The 23056-nt window shown below is 54.3% G+C and overlaps 1 protein-coding gene across 9 annotated transcripts in view; it reads left to right on the top strand.

Moving 5' to 3' along the window:
* NCKAP5L (NCK associated protein 5 like) overlaps positions 1-23056 on the top strand; it is a 47236-nt gene that overhangs the window by 6446 nt on the left and 17734 nt on the right. Inside the window, exons 1-12 of one of the 9 annotated variants that reach the window (XM_089920685.1) lie at positions 8259-10334; positions 10829-10890; positions 11998-12126; positions 12836-12904; positions 13008-13046; positions 13758-13877; positions 16809-16922; positions 18035-20664; positions 21602-21764; positions 22025-22106; positions 22456-22764; positions 22840-22982. In XM_089920685.1, coding sequence (XP_089776811.1) covers positions 10855-10890; positions 11998-12126; positions 12836-12904; positions 13008-13046; positions 13758-13877; positions 16809-16922; positions 18035-20664; positions 21602-21764; positions 22025-22106; positions 22456-22764; positions 22840-22982 — 3834 coding nt within the window. In that variant the 5' untranslated portion in view covers positions 8259-10334; positions 10829-10854. Of the gene's footprint in view, positions 1-8257; positions 10335-10828; positions 10891-11968; positions 12127-12835; positions 12905-13007; positions 13047-13757; positions 13878-16808; positions 16923-18034; positions 20665-21601; positions 21765-22024; positions 22107-22455; positions 22983-23056 lie in introns of those variants that run through there. The other 8 variants (XM_089920687.1, XM_089920684.1, XM_022572221.3 and 5 more) reach the window with 8 other exon arrangements.

Genomic DNA, 23056 nt, shown 5'->3' with positions numbered 1-23056 from the left:
GCTGTGATGGAGGCTGCAAAAAAAGGACAAGTACTGTGAGACCAGATAATCAGAGGCCCTCCCCACCTTGGCGTGTGAGGGATGTGCATGTGTTAGGGGCAGACACATGACACATCACAGAGCTGGGGCAGGAATCTGGGGCCAGGGTTGCAGAAATGGTACCACGTGACCTGGGAAGCTGGGTTTCTCAACTTGACTTCAGTGGTGTCTCTTCTCCCCACTACCCCAGTCTGTGGGATGTCCTGGACCCCTTGAGTTTTACTGTGTCCAAGACAAGAGGCCCCCTTCTCTGCCAGATGGTGCTGAAAATGCCTACTCCCCTGCCTCCATCCCATTGCCTTCTGTTTCCCCAGCTCTGGGCCTGTGGGCTCCTGAAGCTAGAGCCTTCCTTTCCACTGCAGGCTGAAGGGAAGTTGGGGGGTGTTTGCTTCTCACTTCCTCTGTAGACGGCACCTCACTTCCTGTCCCCGGGGCTAGAAGAAGGCTAAAGCTCTTGGCTTTGCTGTCCCTTCCTCTCTACCCCCCTTGCTTTCCTGGGAAGCCTGTGGGGCCCATAGGAGGAAGGCAGCATCAAATCCAAGGGCTTCTCCCTAAAGGCCCTGCTGAGCTCCTCACCCCCACATCCCACACCCCACACAAGGGGATCTCTTTTCTCAGATGCAGTCCATTTCCAGACGTGATCTCATCCTTCTCTTCTATGCTCTCTGGGAAGAGAGGAGTCAGAGAGGGAGCTCACCCCATTTGACAGATAAGAAAACTGAGTCGGGGGTTTCTAGGCTTCACCTAGGGGCATGCAGTATGGCTGAGCCAGACTGGAATCAAGGAAGCCTGACTCCCATTTATGGGCACAAACGAGGAGAGCCTAGTCGGAATTGTGGGTGAACCAGAGCTACTTTCTCCTCCCAGAGCAGAGCTGGCAGCTTAAGAGGTCACCTATGGGCTCTGGCCAAATGGCACCCACTGAGTCAACAGTAAAGCTGCCTGGACAGGAAGACACTTGGTTGGCCAGAGCCCGTTCCCTTTGAAGAAAGAGGCCAGGATATGAAGCCTGGGGGAGTGAGTACTAGGGACTGAGCATGGGGGGCTGGCTGAGTATATGCCCAGCTCTTTGGGGCCTGCAGGTGCAGCCTGAGAGCCAATAGGCTGTGCAGCCTCCCAGGCCCTTTTTCTCTTGGATCGGAGAGCAGATAGCTGAAGTTCCAGTTGTCAGCTCTGGTATTGTCTCCAGGAGCCTCTCTGCCTCTGTTCCTCCTGTGGGACCCAGCATATGTCTCCGGTTACACCCAGGATGTTGAAAAGATGCTGATTCTCCTGTTCGGTCAGGAGATAGGAGATGAGTTGGTAACTGGCATGGGCCAGGGGACCAAGAAACACTCACCTTCAAATGCCCTTCAGTCCAGCTGCACTGAGTCATTCTGGTTCCATACACACCCAGAGACGTCTGCCTCCTGCTGCCTAGAATGACCCCCTTCCCTTTTCCTTGTAGCTAAACCCTATCTGTCTATAAAGGCTGAGTTCCCTAGATGCTCAAATTCTGAAAAACTGTTCCAGCTTAATATTTCTCTCCTGATTTTTAAAGTTCTCCAAAGACTTCTCTTGTGGAACCTCCTTCACAGCACAGCTATTTACCTACATGTCTTACATCCCCTACTAGTCTGAAAGCTCCAAGAAGTCTGAAAAGAACTGACCCATCTCTCAATTGCCTCCCAATACCCAGCACTGTACCTCCCACTGAGTGATCTGCCCAGAATATTTGCAGAATGAATAGATTAGTCCCTTTGCCAGAGGGCATCACTGAGACCTGGGAGAAGGTTGAGAGCTTGGAAAAGGTCATATCAATGTTCGGGACAAATCTGAAAATGTCCTTGCTCACTTCTCAGTGTGGCTTGTCATATGGACCTTCAGAGCCACTTGGGTTGGGGACTCTCACTGGGGATCTTTAAGGGAACCTGATGAGTCCACTGTACCTTCTCACCTGTCCTGTCTTTCTGGTCTTTTCTGTCTGTAATGAAAGGGGATCACCAAGTTCAGGACCTCTTTGGCAGGAGCAGTGCCCTGGCAGGAAGTAGGGGTGGGGGAAAGGAAATATAAGCAGGGCCCCTCCTCAGGGAGCTCCCCTTCTAACAGCATGGAAGTTGCCCCTTCTCTCAGGGAGTACTAGAGAACAGGATGCATTACAGTTTGAAATACTGATCCTGCAGGAGGCACTTGAAGAAGAGAGATCAACGTGGGCCATGTCAGTCCAGGACAGCTTTTCAGAAGAATGTTGCTCTGCGGCCAGCCCAGGGCAGGGCTTCCAGGGCCATGTTGAGGGCTTTCATCTGTCCCCAAAGCAGTAGGAGGTCATGGGAAGATTTGAAGCAGGAAGGACGCAATCAGATTTACAGTTTTAGAAAGAAGACTGCTCTGGTAGAGCTCCCTTGGAAAAGAGATTGTAGCAGGGAAAATACAAGATCAGCCTGGAACATCTTCTCGTGCCAGAAACTAAGCAAATGTTAAAAAATAAGTAAACGTTTTTTTTAATGGAGGCATGTTGAAAGGACACAGGAGCCAACCTGAAAGCATGGCCGAAGCTGGAATTTAAGCAGTAAAATAAGTGGTGATGATAATATTGGATTAAAATCCAAAGAATAAAATAATGCCCGCGAGTCCATACTCATACAAATATGTAATTAAGTAAATAAATGGGAGTGAAGAGACAGCTTTTTCTTACAGAAAACTTCCAATTAATAAATTACAAGGAATGAGGGAAATTGAAAATTATCGTTAGGGCACCATAGTAATTGCTGCAAGCAAGAGCCACTGATGAATCCTAAAATGAGTGGGTGAAAATTTAAGCAGAAGCAGGATTTTGCATGGTCACAAAGTATTGCCCTCCCCCCAAATATTTATTATTAACAAAAGAAAAAGCATGTTTTCATTTTACTGTACAGAAACCCACTAGTAGACGCCACCTAACCAAGTGATCAAGGTTAACATCACCAGTAATAAGATATCTCAGCATCATGTATACACACCCCCTGATAGAATGCACCGAGAAGGGCACATCACCTCTGTGATATTCTTTCCCAAAATCCATAACCTCAATCTCATTGGAGAAAACATCAAACAAACTCATATTAGGAAATATTCTCCAAAGTACTGACCAGTTACCTTCCAAAGTGTCAAGGTCATAAAAGACAAAGACTGGGAATCCCCTGGCGGTCCAGTGGTTAGGACTCCGTGCTTTAACCACAGAGGGCTTGGGTTCGATCCCTGGTCGGGGAACTAAGATCCTGCAAGCCGCTTGGAGCGGCCAAAACAAAGACGGAGGAACTGTCATGGATCACAGGAGACTAAGGAGTCATGGTGACTAAATACAATGTGGGATCCTGGATCGGATCTTGGGATAGAATACCAGTGGAAAGGACATCAGTGGAAAAACTGGTTAAGATCCAAATAAAGTCTATGGATTGTTTTTTTTTTTAATATTTATTTATTTATTTTGGCTGCACCAGGTCTTAGTTGCGGCATGCGGGATTTTTAGTTGCGGCATGTGGACTTCTTAGTTGTGGCATGTGAACTCTTAGTTGCAGCATGCATGCGGGATCTAGTTCCCTGACCAGGGATTGAACCCGGGCCCCCTGCATTGGGAGCGTGGAGTGTTACCCACTGGACCACGTGTGGGTTTTTTTTTTTAATTGTTTTGCTAATGAGTGATGTAAAACAGTGAGAGCATGCTGCTCTGTCTGTTTGTTTGGTTTTTTTTTAAGGTATACACACATACACTCACAAATAACTAACACAGAAGAAGAGGTGGAAGATAGCTGCAGAGAGTGGTAGACAAGGGAAACGTTGTCCAGGAGGAAGTGGTCACTATCAAGACAGGAAAGACAACCACAGAATAGGAGAAAACATTTGCAAATCATATATCTGGTAAGGGACCTGTGTTCAGAATATATAAAGAATTCTTACAACTTGACAGTAAAAAGACACATAACCCAACTAAACAATGGGCAAAGGGATCTGAATAGACTTGTCTCCAGGGAAGATATACAAATTGCCAATAAGCCAATGAAAAGATGTTCAACATCATCAATCGGAGGAATATAAATCAAAACCATAAAAATCACTTCAGGACTTCCCTGGTGGCGCAGTGGTTAAGAATCCACCTGCCAATGCAGGGGACAAGGGTTCGAGCTCTGGTCCAGGAAGATCCCACGTGCCGCGGAGCAACTGAACCCGTGTGCCACAACTGCTGAGCCTGCGCTCTAGTTTCCATGCTCCGCAACAGGAGAAGCCACTGCAATGAGAAGCCCGCACGCTGCAACAAAGAGTAGCCCCCACTCGCCGCAACTAGAGAAAGCCCGTGCACAACAACAAAGACCCAACACAGCCAAAAAAAAAAAAAAAAAAAAAAAATCACTTCACATTTACTAAGGTGACTTAGAATCAGAAAATCAGACAATAACAAGTGGTGAGGATGTGGAGAAATTGCAGCCCTCACATATTGTTGATGGAACTCGGGCTTGGGTTCGATCCCTGGTCGGGGAAAATGGTGCATCCACTTTGGGAAACAGTTTGGCAGTTCCTCAGAAAGTTAAACCTAAAGTCACCATACAACCCAGCAATCCCACTGCTGGGTGTATACCCAAGAGGAAATGAAAACATCCATCCAGACAATTTGTACACTGGTGTGTACACTGCTTAGAGCAGCGTTATGCATAATAGCCAAAAAGTGGAAACAGTTCAAATGTCCATCAATAGCTGAATGGATAAACAAATTGTGGCACAGCCATACAATGGAATATTATGTGGCCATAAAAAGGAATGTAGTACTGATGCATGCTTCAACAGAGATGAACCTTGGAAACATTATGCAGAGTGAAAGAAGCCAGTCACAGAAGACCACCTATTGTATGATTCCATTCGTATGAAATGTCCAGAATGGGGAAATCTATAGAGACAGAAAATAGATTAGTGGTTGCCTTGGTTTGAGCGTGAGGGGCTGGTAACTGAGGAGTAATGAAAATGTTCTAAAATTGACAATGGCCATGATTGTATATATCGGTGAATACACTACAAACCACTGAATTGTACACTTTAAATGGGTGAGTTGTGTGGGTGTTGAACTATGTCTCAAAGCTTTAAAAAACATAGTCCAGCAGGAAGTGCCACCAGAGGCATTTGTGCTTGAGAAGGCAATGGGGACTGAAAAATATTGTAAGATTTAGCATTGTGGTAGCTACTGCTGAAGTTGGACCACGTTGAGGAAGGAGGGAGAAGTGAGGATGGCTTTTTTTTGAGAAGTTTGGCTGTGAAAGGCAAAAGAGGGCAGTATCTGGAGAAGTGTCAGGGGGAAATTATTTTTAAGATGAAAGGTAGCTGAGAAGTTGTAAAGGTAGATGGGAAAGATCCCTTCAGGAAGTAGACCCTGAAGACATAAATGGGGAGGGTCTGGGGTGGGAACAACTGGCCTTGCCTGGGAAAAGGGCAGCCCCTCTGCTGTAACAGGAGGAGAGAAGGAAGTACAAAGGACTCCGATGGGGCTGGGACTGTGGTGGCGGGAGGTTTGAGGGGTTTCCCCTCTGCTGGCTTCAGTCCACTGGGGAAGCGAGGGGAGGTGGTAGACCAGAAGTTTGAGGCGATTGGAGAGGGTGTGAGTCGTTGCAGAGAATGAGAGAGCAACTCTAAGCCTTGGTAAGAGTGCCAGCAGGACTGCCCATGTGGCTGAGATGACCTTCCTTTGGTGAAGAGAGAGTGAGAAATAGCGTGAGCAAAAGCCTGGGGACAGGAGTGTTAAGTCCTGTCCTTCCCTTCCCTACTCTAGACTGGAAAGAAGCATTGACCTCGAATGCTCAAGTCAAGGAATCCCAGGGATCTTCTAACTTCACTGTCCAGTATAGTCGCCACCAGCTGCATATGGCTATTTAAATTTAAAATTCAGTTCCTCAGTTGGACTAGCCACATGTCAAATGCTCAGTAGCCATGTGTGGCTGGTGGCTGCCATATTGAACAGCATGGAATAAACATTTTCATCATCACAGAAAGGTCTACTGGACCACACTGTTCTAAGAAAAGTGATTCTTTTCAAACTGCTGAGTCTAAGGACCCCTCTACAATATAAAAATTGAAGACCTCAAAGAGCTTTGATTCATATAGATTGTACCTATTGACATTTACTGTCATACAAATTGGAACTGAGAGTTTTAAGCATTTATTTAATTCATTCAAAAGTAACAATAAACCCATGTTAACATATTTTATGAAAAATAATCATATATTTTCCAAAACAAAAAATAGTGAAAAGAATGGCATTGTTCTTCATTTTTGCAAATCTGTCATGTCTGACTTAATAGAAGGCAGCTGGATTCTCATATCGGCTTCTGTATTCAATCTGTCGTGTTATCACATATCACGTAGTCTCTGGAAAATGCCACTATGTACTCATGAGAGTTAAAAAGGTAAGTAATGTCTTAGTGATATTGTGAAAATAGTTTTGACCCTGTAGATTCCTTGAAAGGGCCTCGGGGTCCCTGGACCACACTTTGAGAACCACTGTTCTAGAACAACCTCCACTTGGCATGAAGGAACTTATCCTTGAGAAACTGAGTGATTTGCCTAAAGTCACACAGCAAATAAATTGCATTGTTGGGACTATAAGCCTTCTGCCTTCTGGTCTGAGGCTTTTTCCAGTACCCTTGGCCGGGCTGGGATGGGCCTGCTGGGCTTTTGGGAGTGGGGCCTGGGCTTCTTGGCCACAGAAACCCTGGTGTGTGCCCCTATAAATAAACCCATTGTGTCTGCCTGTGCCCCTTCCCTCTCCCCACCCTCAGCAGTTGCTTTTAGTGTCGGGTTATGCTGTGAACAGGGAACGTTGAGGATCTGGGGGAGGAGAGATAAAGGGTATTGAAATCTGTAAGCCTTTTGAGCTTGTAACACTGCTGCCCTTCCTCCTGCCCTGCCTGGAAAGGCAGGGGACTGTCCTACTGTCAGTTTGAAAGAACCTATACCATGGTCTGGAGGTTCTTGGAGTGCCTGTGAAGAGGAAGTTGGAGGAGGGGTGCAGTGGGCCCCTTCCCCATGGACACTTGCCTCTCAGAAGGGCTATTGTGTCTTGGGGCCAGTTGTCTGGAGGAGGAAAGGAAATTCTTGTCTGCCTCTTTCCCTGAGTGGGGAGGAGACCAGTTGGAATACTTGGGGCTAAAAGATGCTTTAGGCCAGATTAAGGTGGCCACTTTCAGGCTAGGAATGCCCTGGGGCCTCAGTCCTCATTTTCCTCCCCACACCCCAGGGCAGCGCAAGGGCTGATCTTGTCTGGAAGGGAGTGTTTGCTGTGGGTGAAGAAGTTGCTGTTTACAAGTAGACTTTTGGGTGTGACTGGGATTTCAGAAAGCAGCTGGGGGATGGGGGGAGCAGAGGGGAAATGGTTGTGTTACGGATGATTCTGTTATTAAAGTGAGCTCCATCTCTGCCTTCCCACAGCTGCCCACCCCTCCCCCACCTCCTGGCCCCTTGCTTTTTTCCCTAGAGGACTCCGGGGGGGAACAGCTGGTGAGCGAGGGGCTCATCAGGGCCCAAAGGCCTTGGCTAAGGGCCAGGGTAAGGGAGCCTGGAGGACAGGCTTGCTGCCATCTCTCTGGCCCCTTCCTCCCAGGCCTGGACTCTGAGTTTAGGGAGGGGTCTTGCTGGTGCCCTGGCTGGAGAGGGGGTAGGAGCTGCAGACTCTACTCCTTTGATCTGGCTGACTGAAAGGCCAGGACAGTCCCATCTTTTGGGGCTGGGGGGCCTTACATGACTGACTAGGCTGAAGAGATAGTGGTCACCCAGATTCACTCAGGGATAGGGCTGCACCCACCTCATCCCCGGGTTACCCAGAAACCCCCTGAGCAGCTGTTCCCCCTTCCCTGTCTCTGAAGGAGGGCCAGAGAGGCTCTGCTCTTCCTCCCTTCCGCCCCCTCCCTCCCCTCAGCACTGAGGTCACCTCCCTCTGAATCAGGCTTTTGCGGGGCGGGATTGCCCGCTGGCAGTTCTGGCGGGAGAAGCCTCCCATTCAAGCTCGAGCTCCCACCCACTGCAGCTCCGTCCCTACCCATCCTGGCCAGCACCATGTGTTCCAGACCCACATCCACCATCTGGGATATGGTGTGGGACCACCAGAGGAATGCCTGAAACCAGGGCCATCCTGAAAAACCCAGGCCAGGGCTTTTCCTGGGCCCCAGGTGGGCTGAGCACAGAAGCTGTGAGTAGCAGTTGTGGGGCCTGAGGGAGGATGAGGGTGCTCGGCCCTGGGGAGGTGGGTCCCACTGACCCTGCAGGGACAGCCACTGGGGAACCGACCTGAGTTTTTTTTGGGTTTTTTTTTTTGTGTTTGTTTTTTCTCATGAGATTTGGGTCGAAAACCCAGACTCTGAAGGGCCAAATTCCTAATTGGGCTCAGATTGGGAGCTAGAGGTGGTATTCTCTCTCTCGATCTTAATGTTCCCTAGAGGAGGGTAAAGATGCAGGAAGTTTTCTTTTCATCATAGAAATCTTGAGCTCAAACTCACCCTGCTCACAGCGTGCGTGCGTTGTCTCCCCAGCGCCAAGTTTAAATGCAGGCCTCTTCCGAGTGACTCAGCAACCCAGGCTGACAGCTTCCTGCCTGCCCTCTGCTTGTGGCCCTGCAGACACAGAGAAAACCCGTCGCCCTGAGTTGGCTGGACCACTTTGGCAGAGGGCAGAAAACTTCTCCCCAAGGTGGGGTTGAGTCACAGCCTGCCTTCAGCCGACATTTCCGGAGCCTCTCCCAGGCCCTGCTCAGGATACGGAGACCGACCCCCATGACCAAGTTGTTGCACTTAGGGGGCTTGTCCCTTGGAGGGTCTCCCCTAGGTCACAGTGGGACTCAGGCCTCCCTGCCCTGGGATCCCCAGGGGCTCAGATCAGGAGGGTGGCAGTAGTTGGCTTTGTGGGGTGTGTTGGGTCTCTGCCCTCCTCAACACGCAAAGCCACATATACCTACTGCACAGCCAGCCCTCGCAGTCTGGGCCTCATGCCTAAGCTGGATGCTTTTTTTTTTTTATTTTATTTTATTTTTTTTAGGATAAGATACCCTCCTAAACCACCTTCACCCTTAGTTTGGTTTTTGTTGTGTGAAGAAAACAAAGACTCGAGGTTTCTACTGTTTTATCTTTCCCTTTTCTGGCCTCCAGACACTGCCCTGTGCATCCTACTCCCCTCCTTCATCCCCCTGTTTTTTTTTTACACTCCCCACCCCAGCCCCTCTACTCCTGGAGGTGTCCACTGGGGAACTAAGTGGTGAGGGGGCTGAGGGGACACTGGTGATCTGTGGGGACAGGCCTCTCCTAGAGCAGTGGGAGCCTCTGCCTGGCAAGAGGATGGTGGCCCAGAGATGGGTGATGTGGGGTGGCCTGGAACTGGTCCAATGGTGGAGGTAACCCGAGGCCTTTTTTGGTTTTAACCTCTATTTGTGTATGTGGGAAGGAGGATTTTTCCTGAATTTTTTTCGTTTCTTTCGAGGCCTGTCCATTTCTAAATATATCAAGCATGATAATGTTGCGAGCAAAATGAAGTTATACTTGATACATTTTTATGACGTTAAAATAACAAAGGACTTTAGATTGTGGCAGAGTGTTAAAAAATAAGCATTACACAGTTTTTCCTTTTATTCTGGTTTTCAGAAGCCCCCTTCCCATTATTGTGCACACATGCTTGTTCTCTCTCCCTCCCCCATCCCACCCAGAAAGGAGCATTCTCCCTTTCTGCTGTTACCCTTTCTCTTTCTAGGGTATCAGGCAGAGAAGAATGAGGACTGGGCTGGCCCTGCAGCTGGAGGGCTGGCAGGGACGGGGTTGAAGAGGAGGAGGCCCCTGAGGGCAGGGCAGAGGGGCAGCACCTCACATCTTCAGGAGACCCTCCTGCTCAGACCCCCTGGGTGACGGGCCTGGGACTCAGAGTCCACTTGCAAGTGAACCGCTGAAGTAGCAGTGGGCTCCAAAACGTGAAAAGCCTCCATTTATTGAGTCCATGCAAGACACTCTACATATCTCACTTCATGCTCCAACAGCCCTTTGGACTAAGTATTCTTATCCCCATTTTACAGGTGAGGAACAGATTTTGCAGAGTCAGATTCTAACCCAGATCTCTCTAACTGCAAAGCTCTGAGAGCACCGGGACCAACTACACAGAGCACACAGTACAACGTGTGTGTACAGAGAGGTTGCATAGGAAGGGGGGACCCAGGCCCGTCCACTGTGCTTTGTGAACCTGCCATATGATGTGGGCAGCATCCTTTGCCTCTGGAGCGTGCTGCAGACCAGGCTGGCACCCCCGCCTTGCCCTCCTTTTCTGAGGTCAGTAGGAGAATCGGATGCGATTGATGATGCGTGAGAAAGCGCCAGCACACAGGGTGCACTCTGGGTATGTGGTATAGCTTGTGCCTCAGTTTCCTCATCTCACATATAGGTGTTGATAATAGCACTTAATTCCCTTTGTGGTTATGAGGATTAGAGAAGAATTTTGGAAGGGCTGTGTGGCTGTTCATTCCCCTCTGGCTGAGAGCTGGGGATGTTTGCACTGGCTCTTTCCTCTGCCTGGAATGCTTTTCCCATTCCAGGATTTCATCCAGCCTTCATTCAGGTCTCTGCCTTGCTGTCACCTCCAGAGCCTTCTTGGAACCTGATGTCTGTTCATTGGTTTATCTGGTATTACCTGCCTCCCCCAACAGAATGAGAGCCTCATAAAGGCAGGGCTTTCTCTAGCTTGTTTATCCCTATGGCCCGGGATGCCAGGCCGCAGGAACCCAATAAATGCATGGCTGACATCGTCTCCCTCTATGTCTCCACAGGCAAGGTGACCATTCTGGCTGCTTGCATGAGTGTGCCAGCCTGGGTGAGAAGGCAGAGACAGGTGAGAGGCTGTGGAGCCTGTGCGCGCTGGTGGTGGGGACTGGAGGAGGAGGGCTGGGGTGGGAGAGGCAGCCCCTGTGCCCCACGGGAGGGAAGAGCATTCAGATGCCTGATAGCTGCCGAGGGCTCCTCTCTTCCTTGGTCCAAAAGTGCTAAGCCCCTTTTGTGGGAGCTGCAGTGGGTCAGGGAGGCAAGTAGTTGGTGGTAGACTGGGGGCCTCCCACCTTTTATGTTAGGAAGGGTTTCCCATCTACTGGAAATTTCTGCAATATTTGTGCAGAGGAAGGAAATGAGTACTTTCCTCTAGCGGAGAAATTGAAACTCAGATGGAAGGTGAGGGCTAATCAGGTAAAGCCAGTCACTATGGCAACAGTTTGGGGGCGGGGGGCGGGGATCACATAATGCGATACAGGTCAGAACCCTGGCTCTGTGTGCTCGGGCATTGACACACTAGTCTGTACAGCTGTCAGTCTGTCTCTTATACGCCACGTATCACACCGAGAAGTGTGAGTGTGGACAGTGAAGTGAAGACAGTGACCCTGCCCTCGCAGAGTCTTGGGGGACAGTCACAGAGCCGTGCGGGAGCAGTACCTGACCCGGCCTTGGAGTGGGGGCCCTGGAGAATGAATAGGAAGGAGCTGGCCAAGCAGTAGGGGGGTAGGTGTCAAGAGACCCCTGCGGAGGGCCCAGCATGCACAGAGGCTGGTCCCCCGGGGCCTCGCTGCAAGCAGGGAGTCTTGGAGACCTGCAGGCCACCTCCCACTCTGCCCGAGAGGATACCGGGCGCCAGTCTGAGGCCAGCGTCAGCAGAGAATTCAGGTTTCTTGGCTCCTGGCCAGTGTCTGTGTGACCTGTGAGAGGGCGAGAGCAATTATGGGTTTTATAAAACAATGGTCTCTGTTCTTGAGATGGGAAGAGTGTGTCTATGTATCTGTCCCGTGAGCAGGAGTCTTAGCCTGGCCCTGAGTTGTTACAGTGTCCGTGGCACGGGGGTCACACTGATCCAAACTCCGAGAATACTGACAACTTTCATCTCTGTCCTCCTCCGCCTCCGCTCATCTCCCCATGCCCTGGAGTAGCCTGCGGGGCTTCTCTCACTTGTCCCCAGGGCCTGATGTCGGAGGCCATGGACCAGCCGGCCGGGAGCCCTGGAAACCCGAAGCCAGGAGAGGGTGGTGAGGGCAGCATGGAGCCGGGCACCTGCCAGGAGCTCCTGCACCGGCTGCGGGAGCTGGAGGTGGGGCACGGGGCGGCAGGGGGCAGCAGTGCTGGCCAGAGCCCTGGGGAGCTTGGGTGGGTTCTGGGGTGCGGGGGGCCTTCCTCTCAGCCTGCTTTGCCAGGCTGGAGCAGAGCTGAACGTTTCTTTAGCAGAGCCCCTCTGAGAACCCCTTTCCTTGCTCTTTGCAGCCTGCGTGCCAGCACAGGACAAGAGGCATGCGCAAGGGGGGGGGCCATCCTAACCCCCAGAATGTCTCCCTTCTTTACCCCTCTTCTCCCCTTTCATGCCCCTGCTCTAGGAAAGGGGTGGCCGCAGAGGCCACAGAAAGGTCTCAGGAGTTGAGGGACAAAGACATGGATCCTTAAACTAGGCCTTTTACTACATTCCTAAGACCCTGCCCTCCTCCCTCCAGGCTCCTCTGCCCTCTCCCCAGGGAAATAAGGGTTACTTTTGGCACCTCCCACCTTCGGTCCTCCTGGTTGCTCTGTCTCCCCAGCCCTTGCAGCCTCACTGACTGAAGTTGGGGTAACAAAAAACCAGCCATCTCAGCTCTGCCTTCTTCATGCCCTGGGTCTGCAGGCCTCCCCCTGGCAGAATCAGACCAGAGCCAAGAGCTGGGGCAGGGGTAGAGCTAGTAGGCTCCTTGCCTCCCCTTCCCCAAGAGGGACTTGCCCGGGGGAAGAATGATCCCTTAGCTTCCTATTTGCCCTCCTCTTCCTTCCTGCAGGCAGAGAACTCGGCACTCGCCCAGGCCAATGAAAACCAGCGGGAGACCTACGAGCGCTGTCTGGACGAGGTCTGTGGAACTGATGCTCCCCACAGGGCGGATAGCTTGTCAATTCCAGGCAGAGGCTGGGTTGGCTGACAGCTCTTCCTCAGCTCTGCCTTTCTGTCCCCAGGTTGCCAACCATGTGGTGCAGGCGCTGCTGAACCAAAAGGTAAAAGGCCACAAGAGACTTTCTCACCCTCTGCCCTGAGCCCAGATGCCCTGGGAGGAGGCCCTGGGTACAGCAGGGGAGGTCCTTCCTGTGGACCCCTGTACCTGTTTAGATAGGGAATAGAGGAGGGTGGAAATGGCGTCTTGGCCCTCCAGTGAAGTCCCCTTTCTCTGTCTTGGACAGTCCATACTTGGCTAGGTAAGGCCAAGTCTCTGAGCTATGGTAACTTTGATTTGGGCTTGAATCCTTCTGTTATCCTGGCCCCAGCTAGTTTCTCCAGGTTTCGATGGCCCTGATAGCAATGTTGATGTTGTAAGCATAAGGTGACATCTAAATATTTACTCAAGTAGTGTGGGTAATTTCTTGACATGTGGGCCACTCTGACCCCCAGGTCTTCCTCTGCCTTATATGGGCCCTTCTTTGACGTGTGCTTTCTAAGAGGCAGGGGATTGGCTCCAGGATTGTGAAAGTTGCCAAAGGGAACGGAATTACCTCTGACCAGGGGTGGTAAACGTTAGAAAATTTACCATCCCCAGAAGATGTGATAGCCATAAACATAGGCAGGGTCAGCTCCCTCAAAGAAGGAGGTTGCAAGAGAAGGGCATGCCCAGCAGGAGTGCCCGCTGCTCTGATGAAGGCGACTGTGCTCATACCACTCTCCCTGTCCCCACCATCCTCTCTTTGTCTTCCTCCACCTCCCGGGGGTGGCAGGACCTGCGGGAGGAGTGCATCAAGCTGAAGAAGAGGGTATTTGACCTGGAACGGCAGAACCAGATGCTGAGCGCCCTGTTTCAGCAGAAACTTCAGCTCACAGCAGGCTCCCTCCCTCAGGTGGGCACAAGAGATTCTCCTTCCTTCCTCACATCTCGGCTTCCTGCCTCCCCCCAGCCCTGTCAATATCATCACCCTCTCTTCTCTCAGACACCTACAGAAGTAGGCCGTCAGCCATTGCCCTCCATTCTGGGGCCTGGGGCCATCCAGGGCAGGCCGACCTAGCCTGATAGATCTGAGCCTTAGATGAGGGAGAAACTTCCTGAGTTCCCTTAAGCTTGGCTCTCCCCCACCTCCCAGGTGCTCCCCGCCCAGCTGGACTGTATCCCTTCATGTTGACAGAAAAGATCCTTGCTTCCTCCTCCTTCAGATGGGTGGAGGCTGAAAATGCCATTATTTCGAGCTCCCAAGGGGCCCCTTTGGCCACTGCGTTGCCTTCTTCTTGGCCAGGGGCAGGGGTGGGGCCAGGTGTAAGGCACCCAATGCTTGGTGTCACAGAGAGGTCAGGAAAGGCACTTCACCTGGATGACTCTCTGCATGCCTAGCTGCATGTGCTCACCCACTGACCCAAGCATGGCTGCAGACGCTGTCCCTGCTTCTAGCCCTGAAACCTGCCTTACCCAGGAGAAGCAGGAGGCTACTGGGAATAAGTCCTGGGCTCAGTTAAGATGTCACTTGGGGTCCACTCTGTCAGGAAGCCCCAAGGATGGGGTGAGACCTGGGTGGGTCAGGAGCGGCTCCAGGTACCTGAGGTGAACGGTGGGTTCTGAGGTCAACCAGCACACCGCCAACCCACCCCGACCTTGACAAGGAGAGAAACGCCTTGTGTGTATGTCTGAATTTGTGTGTCTGTGATGCAAACCAGGCAGCTCTTGGCCCCCAGATCCTGAGCAGGATGCCCTCAGCTCTCTGGGAAACCTGACGCCTGGCAGAGAAAGCGTCTCACCACCATGGCCTTTCCACAGCCCCTGTCTCACCAGGCCGGTGCAGACCTGGGTGAATCAGCGGCAGTGACTCTGCAGCTCCCCCTGCCTTGGGTCTGTCCCTACTGTAGGGTTGACCCAGGAATCCCCAGAGACCTGACCCACACCAGCCAAGTTTACCCTGTTGTCCATACCCTTCTCAGTGACTGATGATAACAGAGGTGTAGACCATCCTGAAATCATTTGTTTTTTACTTAAATGAATTCTGGGATTTGAATTGGGAATTTTAAAATGAATTTTGGGGTTTGGGACCATAGATTGATCTTTCCCAGAAGTAACATGACATAATGGAAAGAGCACGAACCTTGGCCTCAGATGAACTTGGGTTGGGTCCCTAACTTATCTAATTCTTAGCTGTGCGACCTTGGGTAAATTATTTAACCACACAAACCACAGGTTTTTTCCCTTATAAATGGGGATAAAAATACCTCTATTGCAGGTTGTTGTGAGGATTAAATGAGATAATATCTAGTGCTTGGCCCGTAGTACATAGTCAATGACTGGTGGCTAGTTGTCATTATTAATGTTATTTCCAAGTTGTGCTTCGCTAGGATGGAGGCTCCATTGAGCAAATGCTAATTAAGCTCTTACTGTGAGCAGTGCCTTTGCCAACAGAATTGGACAGAGCTGTGGCCTGTGCAGAGCGAACGTAACCGCTGAGAGCTGGGGCTGCTGGACACTAAGGCAGGGCTACAGAGTGTGACACTGCTGACCAAGAGCCCAAGGGGCAGAGAGGCCATCAGAGATGGGCTGGGGAGGGTTCCTTGAAGGAGGTGACGTCAGACCTGGGCCCTGATGGATGGGAGATTTTAAAAGACTGCAGTAGGGGTCTGGGAGAAGGGGTTTCCTGTGGAAGGAACAGAGCAGGGAATCGTAGGGAGCCGAGAGTTGTTTAGCTGGACTTGAGCAAAGGATGTGTAAAGAGTGAGTGAGAGAGAGAGCTGGGGATGGTGTCAGGGAAGAACCAGCAGGCCCGGCCGGAATGCCGGCAGAGGGCTTCAGACTTGTCTCTGGAGGCAGTGGGCAGGCAGAGGAGGCTATGAGTACAGAGACGCTTTAGACAAAGAAGAAAAAGATGCTTTAGGCTGCCTGGTACACAGGAGATTGAAAAGCCACCCAGCCAGGTCAGAGAGACTGAAATGCTGAGCAGGCTAGAGGTGTGAGGATCGTGGGCCGCAGGAGAGGCTGCAGCTGGTCAGGCTGGAGGGGAGGCAGAGACACCGCAGAGACAGGATTTAACAGCCGTGGAGAATGAGACGGGGAGAGTTAAAGCTGACTTGTATCTAGTCGACATGCCTAGCAGAAGGGGAATGAGAGAGAAGTGATCCATGATTAAGTACTACTTTTGTGGGAATTCCCTGGTGGTCCAGTGGTTAGGACTCCACTCTTCCACTGCAGGGGGCGTAGGATTGATCCCTGGTTGGGGAACTAAGATCCCACATGCCGTGTGGTGCAGCCAAAAACAATACTACTTTTGTAATCCTCAGAGCAGAGATTTCACATGAGGCCATTCAGGGGAGACAGAAGTGATAACTCCCACCATCTCTTTTCCAGGACCCAGTAACAAATGCCTCTTCCCTTAGTCTCAGCCAACCCCGTGGATGCTGGGTCACGGGTAGTCAGAACAAGAAGGGGCCTCGAGGCTCACCCTCTCTGTAATCAGGGAGGAGGACCCTCAGAAAAGCAGAGGGTCCTGGAGGCTCGCTGGACACCTGGGTTAGGCCTGCCACTGCCTGCTGGCCCAGGGGCACTCCTCTTTCTCCAGATCTCCCTACCCTGTCCCACCTCCCGGCCACCTGGGCTTGCACATCTTCAATCTACCTGTGCTGTGGTCTCCCGAGGCTCCTCTGACCAAGTGGTGAGAGCCACACCTTGGGCCGGGAGATGTCACCCAAAGAACAGACTTGGAAGAATGTTTCCCTGCCCCTGGATGGGAAGCCATAGCTTCCTGTGGGAGTAGGGACCTGGGACGGACAGCACCTGTGCTAACCTCGCCTCTCCCCTACAGATCCCACTCGCCCCACTCCAGCTGCCTTCAGAGCCACCAGCCTCTCCCTCCCTGAGCTCCGCTGAGGGACCGGCCACCTCGCTGCCTCTGGGGCGCTGTGCTGGGCAGAGAGAGGTAGGAGCGCTGGGCACTGTGGTCTGTGGCTCCACTGGCTCCGGGCTCGTCAGCCGGTGCTTCACGGCTGTTTCCTAATGAGTCCCAGGGGAAGGGCTGCTTCCGGGCACACAGATTCTTGTCCAGGCTGGGTGTGAGCCCTCAGCTGTCAGCCTCGTACCAAGAAAAACAGATCCCCACCCCCAGCCACTGGTCTCGTGAGCAAAGGCGTTATAGTGCAGCAGTCAGACCCACAGTTAATACTTCCTGAGCTCTTAGTCTGTGCCAGGCACTGTGCTGGACACCCGGATCTCATTTATATTCTTTTTTTGGTAATTTTTGGCATAAATTTATAATCATATACATATTTACTTATCCCAGTGCAGAACTATTACTCATTCATTCTTTTGCATATCTGGTTTCATTCATCTTATTTTGTGAGATTAAACATAATCACCATCCTATTTTACAGGTGATACAATGAAGCTTAGAGATTAAATAACTTGCTGAAAGTCATATAACTGGTTAAGCAGTAGACCTAGGTCTTGAACCCCTACAATCTGGCTCTAGAGCCCATGTAGTTAACCACTGTACCAGATTAGACGGGGCCTAAGAAGGGGCCTGGGAGAAGCAGGAAAGGGTTTGCAATGGAGTCATTCCCAGTCTGCTTCTCCACGGGGATCAGCTCAGCAGGACAGCTGCCTGACCTGAGGAGGCCCGGGCTTGCCTGCAGCAACTGACTTAGGACTTGGCCACATCACATCCCTTTCTTGAGTCTGTGTTCTTTCTGGAGCCTGAGAAATGGACAGGCCTCCCTCCCCTGGGGCAAACATAGATACCAGGGTTGTAGGTGGTCAGCCCTGTTGACCCACAAATACTGGTAGCAAGTGGTGCTGAGATAACCAGAAAGGGAGATGGGTGCCCACCCAACCCCAGGTGTGCCAGGAAGGACAGTTGGGGTAACCCGGACTCAGAGACTCCTGAGGAAGCTTTCCAGCATATCCCAGAAGCTATCAGTTCCTTTTTGGGGACACAGACAAACCAGGCCAGCTCTGTTCCTGGCATACTCAGTTATGCCAGCTCGGGTCCCCGGCCTGCACACAGTCTCCTCCTCATGCCATTTCTCCCCCAAGGTGTGTTGGGAGCAGCAGCTGCGGCCAGGAGGCCCAGGACCCCCGGCCGCCCCACCCCCAGCGCTGGAGGCCCTATCCCCGTTCCTTCGAAAGAAAGCCCAGATCCTGGAGGTGCTGAGAGCCCTGGAAGAGACTGACCCCTTGCTTCTGTGCTCACCTGCCACCCCCTGGCCGCCTCCAGGCGAGGGTTCCGGCTCCCCAGAGCCCATCAATGGCGAGCTATGTGGCCCACCTCAGCCTGAACCCTCTCCCTGGGCCCCCTACCTGCTACTAGGTCCTGGTAGCCTGGGAGGCCTGCTGCACTGGGAGCGCCTCTTAGGGGCCCCAGGGGAGGAAGAGAGTGCTGGGCGGCCCTGGGGCCCTAGTAGGGGCTCCCCACAGGCCCAGGGCACCGGTTCCGGGCCACCCTGCGCCCCAGGCAGCAGCTCCTCCTCCTCTTCTGATGAGGCAGGTGACCCCAACGAGGCACCCAGCCCTGACACCCTGCTCGGGGCCCTGGCCCGCAAACGGTTGAACCTGGGCCAGCTCCTTGAGGACACAGAGTCTTACCTACAGGCCTTCTTGGCCGGGGCTGCTTGCCCACTCGGCGGGGAACAGCCGGGTCCCAGGCAGCCATCCTCCCCAGACCAGGGGCCCCAACAGCTGTCCAAGTCCAAAGGCCTCCCCAAGTCAGCTTGGGGAGGGGGTACCCCGGAGGCCCACAGGCCGGGCTTTGGTGCTACCTCAGAGGGCCAGGGGCCCCTCCCCTTCCTCAGCGTGTTCATGGGTGCAGGGGACGCCCCCCTGGGCTCACGGTCTGGCCACCCCCACTCCTCATCTCAGGTGAAAAGCAAGCTCCAAATTGGCTCCCCTTCTCCCGGGGAAGCCCAAGGACCCCTTCTGCCCTCTCCAGCCAGAGGTCTCAAGTTTCTAAAGCTGCCTCCAGCCTCAGAGAAGGTACCCAGCCCAGGGGGCCCCCAGCTCAGCCCCCAGCTCCCCCGGAACTCCCGAATCCCCTGTCGGAACAGTGGCTCAGACGGCAGCCCCTCCCCGCTGCCGGCCCGCAGGGGTCTGGGCGGAGGAGAGCTGTCCCCAGAGGGGGTGCAGGGTCTGCCCACCAGCCCGTCACCCTGCCCCACAACCCCAGATTCTGCACAGCTCAGACCTCCCCAGCCAGCCTTGTCCACTACGCTTTCCCCGGGACCAGTGGTGTCTCCTTGCTACGAGAACATTCTGGACCTTTCCCGGAGCACCTTTAGGGGGCCTTCCCCAGAGCCACCTCCATCTCCGCTGCAGGTGCCCACCTACCCACAACTAACTCTGGAGGTGCCACGGGCCCCTGAGGTCCTCAGAAGCCCTGGAGTCCCCTCCAGCCCTTGCCACCCAGAATCCTGCCCCTATGAGAGTGCCCAGGAGAAGAGTTTGGACAAGGCAGGCTCGGAGTCTCCCCACCCTGGCCGCAGGACCCCCGGCAGCTCGTCCAAGAAACCTGGTCAGGGGCCAGGCCGGCGACCTGGGGATCCTGGCTACACACCTCTGCGGGACAGACTAGCAGCCCTGGGGAAACTGAAGACTGGCCCCGAGGGGCCCCAGGGCCCAGAAAAGAATGGGGTGCCAGCTAGGCCTGGCACCGAGAAGGCCCGGGGAGGAGGGAAGTCAGGGGAGAGCACTGGAGACACAGCGCCCTCTGCCTCCAGGCCCCCTGAGCAGCCAGAAGCCAAGGGGGCCCTGCGGGGGGCCGTGGCCTTAGGCACAAGCAGCCTGAAGCAACAGGAATCTGGGCTCCTGGGGGACCCTGGGTCCCGAGTCTACTCTTCCCACTCCATGGGGGCCCGGGTGGACCTGGAGCCTGTCTCACCAAGGAGCTGCCTCACCAAAGTGGAGCTGGCCAAGAGCCGGCTGGCAGGGGCCCTGTGCCCCCAGGTACCCCGCACCCCTGCCAAAGTGCCAACCTCAACCCCCAGCCTCGGCAAGCCCAATAAGAGTCCCCATGGCAGCCCGACAAAGCTGCCTTCTAAGTCGCCCACCAAGGTGGTGCCCCGACCTGTGGCCCCACCAGCCACCAAGGAGCCCCCCAAACCTGACAAGGGGAAGGGCCCACCCTGGGCAGACTGCAGCGGCACTACGGCCCAGCCCACACCCCTAGCACCTGGCCCTGCCGACCCAGGCCCAGGCCCTGAGGGGCGGGCCCCACACTCGGCCATTGAGGAGAAGGTGATGAAGGGCATCGAGGAGAACATGCTGCGGCTCCAGGGCCAGGAGCGGGCCCCCGGCACCGAGGCCAAGCACCGCAACGCTAGCAGCATCGCCAGCTGGTTCGGCCTTAAGAAGAGCAAGCTGCCAGCGCTGAACCGCCGCACAGAGGCCGCCAAGGGCAAGGAAGGGGCTGGCGGGGGCTCCCCGCTCCGGAAGGAGGTCAAGATGGAAGCCCGGAAGCTGGAGGCCGAGAGCCTCAACATCTCCAAGCTGATGGCCAAGGCAGAAGACCTGCGCCGGGCACTGGAGGAGGAGAAGGCCTACCTGAGCAGCAGGGCCCGGCCACGGCCCGGGGGACCAGCGCCAGGGCCCGGTGCAGGCCTGGGGCAGGTGCAGGGCCAGCTGGCCGGCATGTACCAGGGTGCGGACACTTTCATGCAGCAGCTGCTCAACAGGTGAGAGCCTGGGACCAGCTGGCAGGTCCCTACACGGGCATCCCTGGGGTTGGGACTGCCTTTCCCAGGAACTAGGGCTTCCCAGAGGTCAAAGGATGTAGGAGGTCAAATGAAATGGCACCAAAGCATCTTGAGGGTTAACGGCCTGGCCCAGAGGAGAGACTGGGGCCTCGAACAAGGGGCCAGGGGTTTGTGTCCCAGCTCACCTCCTCTATGGCTGGCTGATATTCAACTTGCTGAGACCCAGTTTCTCATTTAAGAAGAGTTAACAGTCCACATTTTCTTGGACTGTCTTGAGTCAGGTGAGGCAGCCTGTCTGAGGTGCAGCATTGCAGTAGTTAAGGGAGTGCTGGTACCTAACTGGGCTGATGCAGGTCTTCTCCCTCCGGGGTTTTCTATCCTGTAGAAAAAGGAGGGCTCCCTTCCCATCTTGCCCTTTGGCACCTGCCACAGACTCAGCAAAAGGAGCTGTGGTTTAGAGAAGGGGCTACCCCATCTTGGGGTTGCTGTGTCTGGGCCAGGTAAGGCAGAATGTCCTCAGGAATCGGGCTCCAGGTAGGGTGTGGTTTGGACAGCAAGTGCGCTCAAAGTCAGCTGGGGTAGGCAGGGTGTGTCACATGTGGACCAGTATGTGACCGAGTCTGCTCTCTACCGGCAGACATTGTCGGAGAGGTCTCTAGGCTTGACCCTGGGTAGCTTTGGGGGAGTTCTCCCATATTCCCTGCCCCTGCTGATCCTCTGGAGTTTTACCTGGGGTCTTGGCCTGTTGCTGGTGTCAGGAGAGGTTGATGTGGGAAGCCACCAGGGATATGTCCTCTTCCCCAGGGGCAGGGAGCAGTGGGTGCGTCACTAGGCCCAGCACCATTGGAGGGAGGGAGGCCAGAATGTGTGAGTGGGCTCAGGCCTCCCTCACAGCAATCTGCACTGCCTCCCCTAGGGTGGATGGCAAGGAGCTGCCCCCCAAGAGCTGGCGGGAGCCCAAACCTGAGTATGGCGATTTCCAGCCAGTGTCCTCTGACCCCAAGAACCCCTGGCCGGCCTGTGGGCCCCGAAATGGCCTGGTGGGCCCTCTTCAGGGCTGCGGAAAACCTCCTGGGAAGGTAAGTTCCTGGGGCGCGGGCTGGGTGGAGGGCCTGGCTCTGTGGCCCTGCCAGGTCTCTTACCGCCTGGAGGGCTCCCCTTCCCTGGGGCCTGGAAGCTGCTGGATGCCTTTCTGGTCTCCGAGGAGAATGGGGAGAGGAGAGGGCCTCCTGAGGGCTGGCAGGTTGCCAGGACTCTCAGACCCATACTCCAAGGATCCTGATGGAGGGGATTAGGGTGGAGGAGGAATGGGCTCTGAGGTCTCCTGTACTCTGTACAGCCAAGCAGCGAGCCGGGGAGGCGGGAAGAGATGCCCTCAGAGGACAGTCTGGCTGAGCCAGTGCCCACCTCACATTTCACAGGTCAGCAGGGTCAAGGGCCAAGGCTGGGACCTGCCCCTTACCCCCTGCTTGCTTTACTCCTTCCTGTCACCACGGCAGGTGTCAGGCCCTATAGCATCTTGGTGCCAAGCATCAGTGGGCACTGGGGCTGCACAGGAATAAATCCCTCCCTGCCTAATAGGGTACCTGCCCTGCCCTCTTCCCCAGGACTAGGGGAGGTGGGGCAGGGCAGGCAGGGATGACTGAGCCGGTGGGGCCAGGAGGGGCCCAGACCAAGGGTGGAACCTGGGCAGGGGCAGAAAGCCAGAAGAAAGCAGAGGGGCTGAGCCGCCTGCAGCTTCACATCCCTGACTTCCCCTCCCCTCCCCAGCCTGTGGCTCTTTGACTCGAACTCTGGACAGTGGCATTGGGACCTTCCCGCCCCCAGACCATGGCAGCAGTGGGACCCCCAGTAAGAATCTTCCCAAGACCAAGCCGCCACGGCTGGAGCCCCCGGCCGGGGTGCCCCCAGCTCGGCCCCCACCCCTTACCAAAGTCCCCCGCCGTGCCCACACACTGGAGCGTGAGGTGCCTGGCATAGAGGAGCTGCTGGTGAGCGGGCGGCACCCCAGCATGCCGGCCTTCCCCGCCCTGCTCACCGCTGCTCCGGGCCACCGGGGCCATCAGACCTGTCCCCACGGTGAGTGCCTGGGCAGGGGGGTGGGCCTCTCTGGGAGCTCCACCCACCACCCACCTTCCCCTTGTCCCCGGATAGATCCTTGTGAAGACCCAGGCCCTCCTGCTCCTGTCCAGCTGGCCAAGAACTGGACCTTCCCCAACGCGAGGGCAGCCAGCGGCTCCTCTGACCCTTTCCTATGCCCACCCCGACAACTGGAGGGGCTGCCCAGGACCCCCATGGTGAGCATGGCCGAAGGGGAAAAGGGAACAGCACTGGAGGGCAGGAGGGAACGACATGGGGTGAGGTACAGCCC

The sequence above is a fragment of the Delphinapterus leucas genome, chromosome 11, assembly GCF_059928025.1.
Source record: "Delphinapterus leucas isolate spDelLeu-1000000601 "Yukka" chromosome 11, BTC_Dleu_Yukka2, whole genome shotgun sequence".
Taxonomy (NCBI): Eukaryota; Metazoa; Chordata; class Mammalia; order Artiodactyla; family Monodontidae; genus Delphinapterus; species Delphinapterus leucas.
Note: the sequence above shows the minus strand (reverse complement) of the source record. Positions and strands in the feature narration are given on the sequence as shown.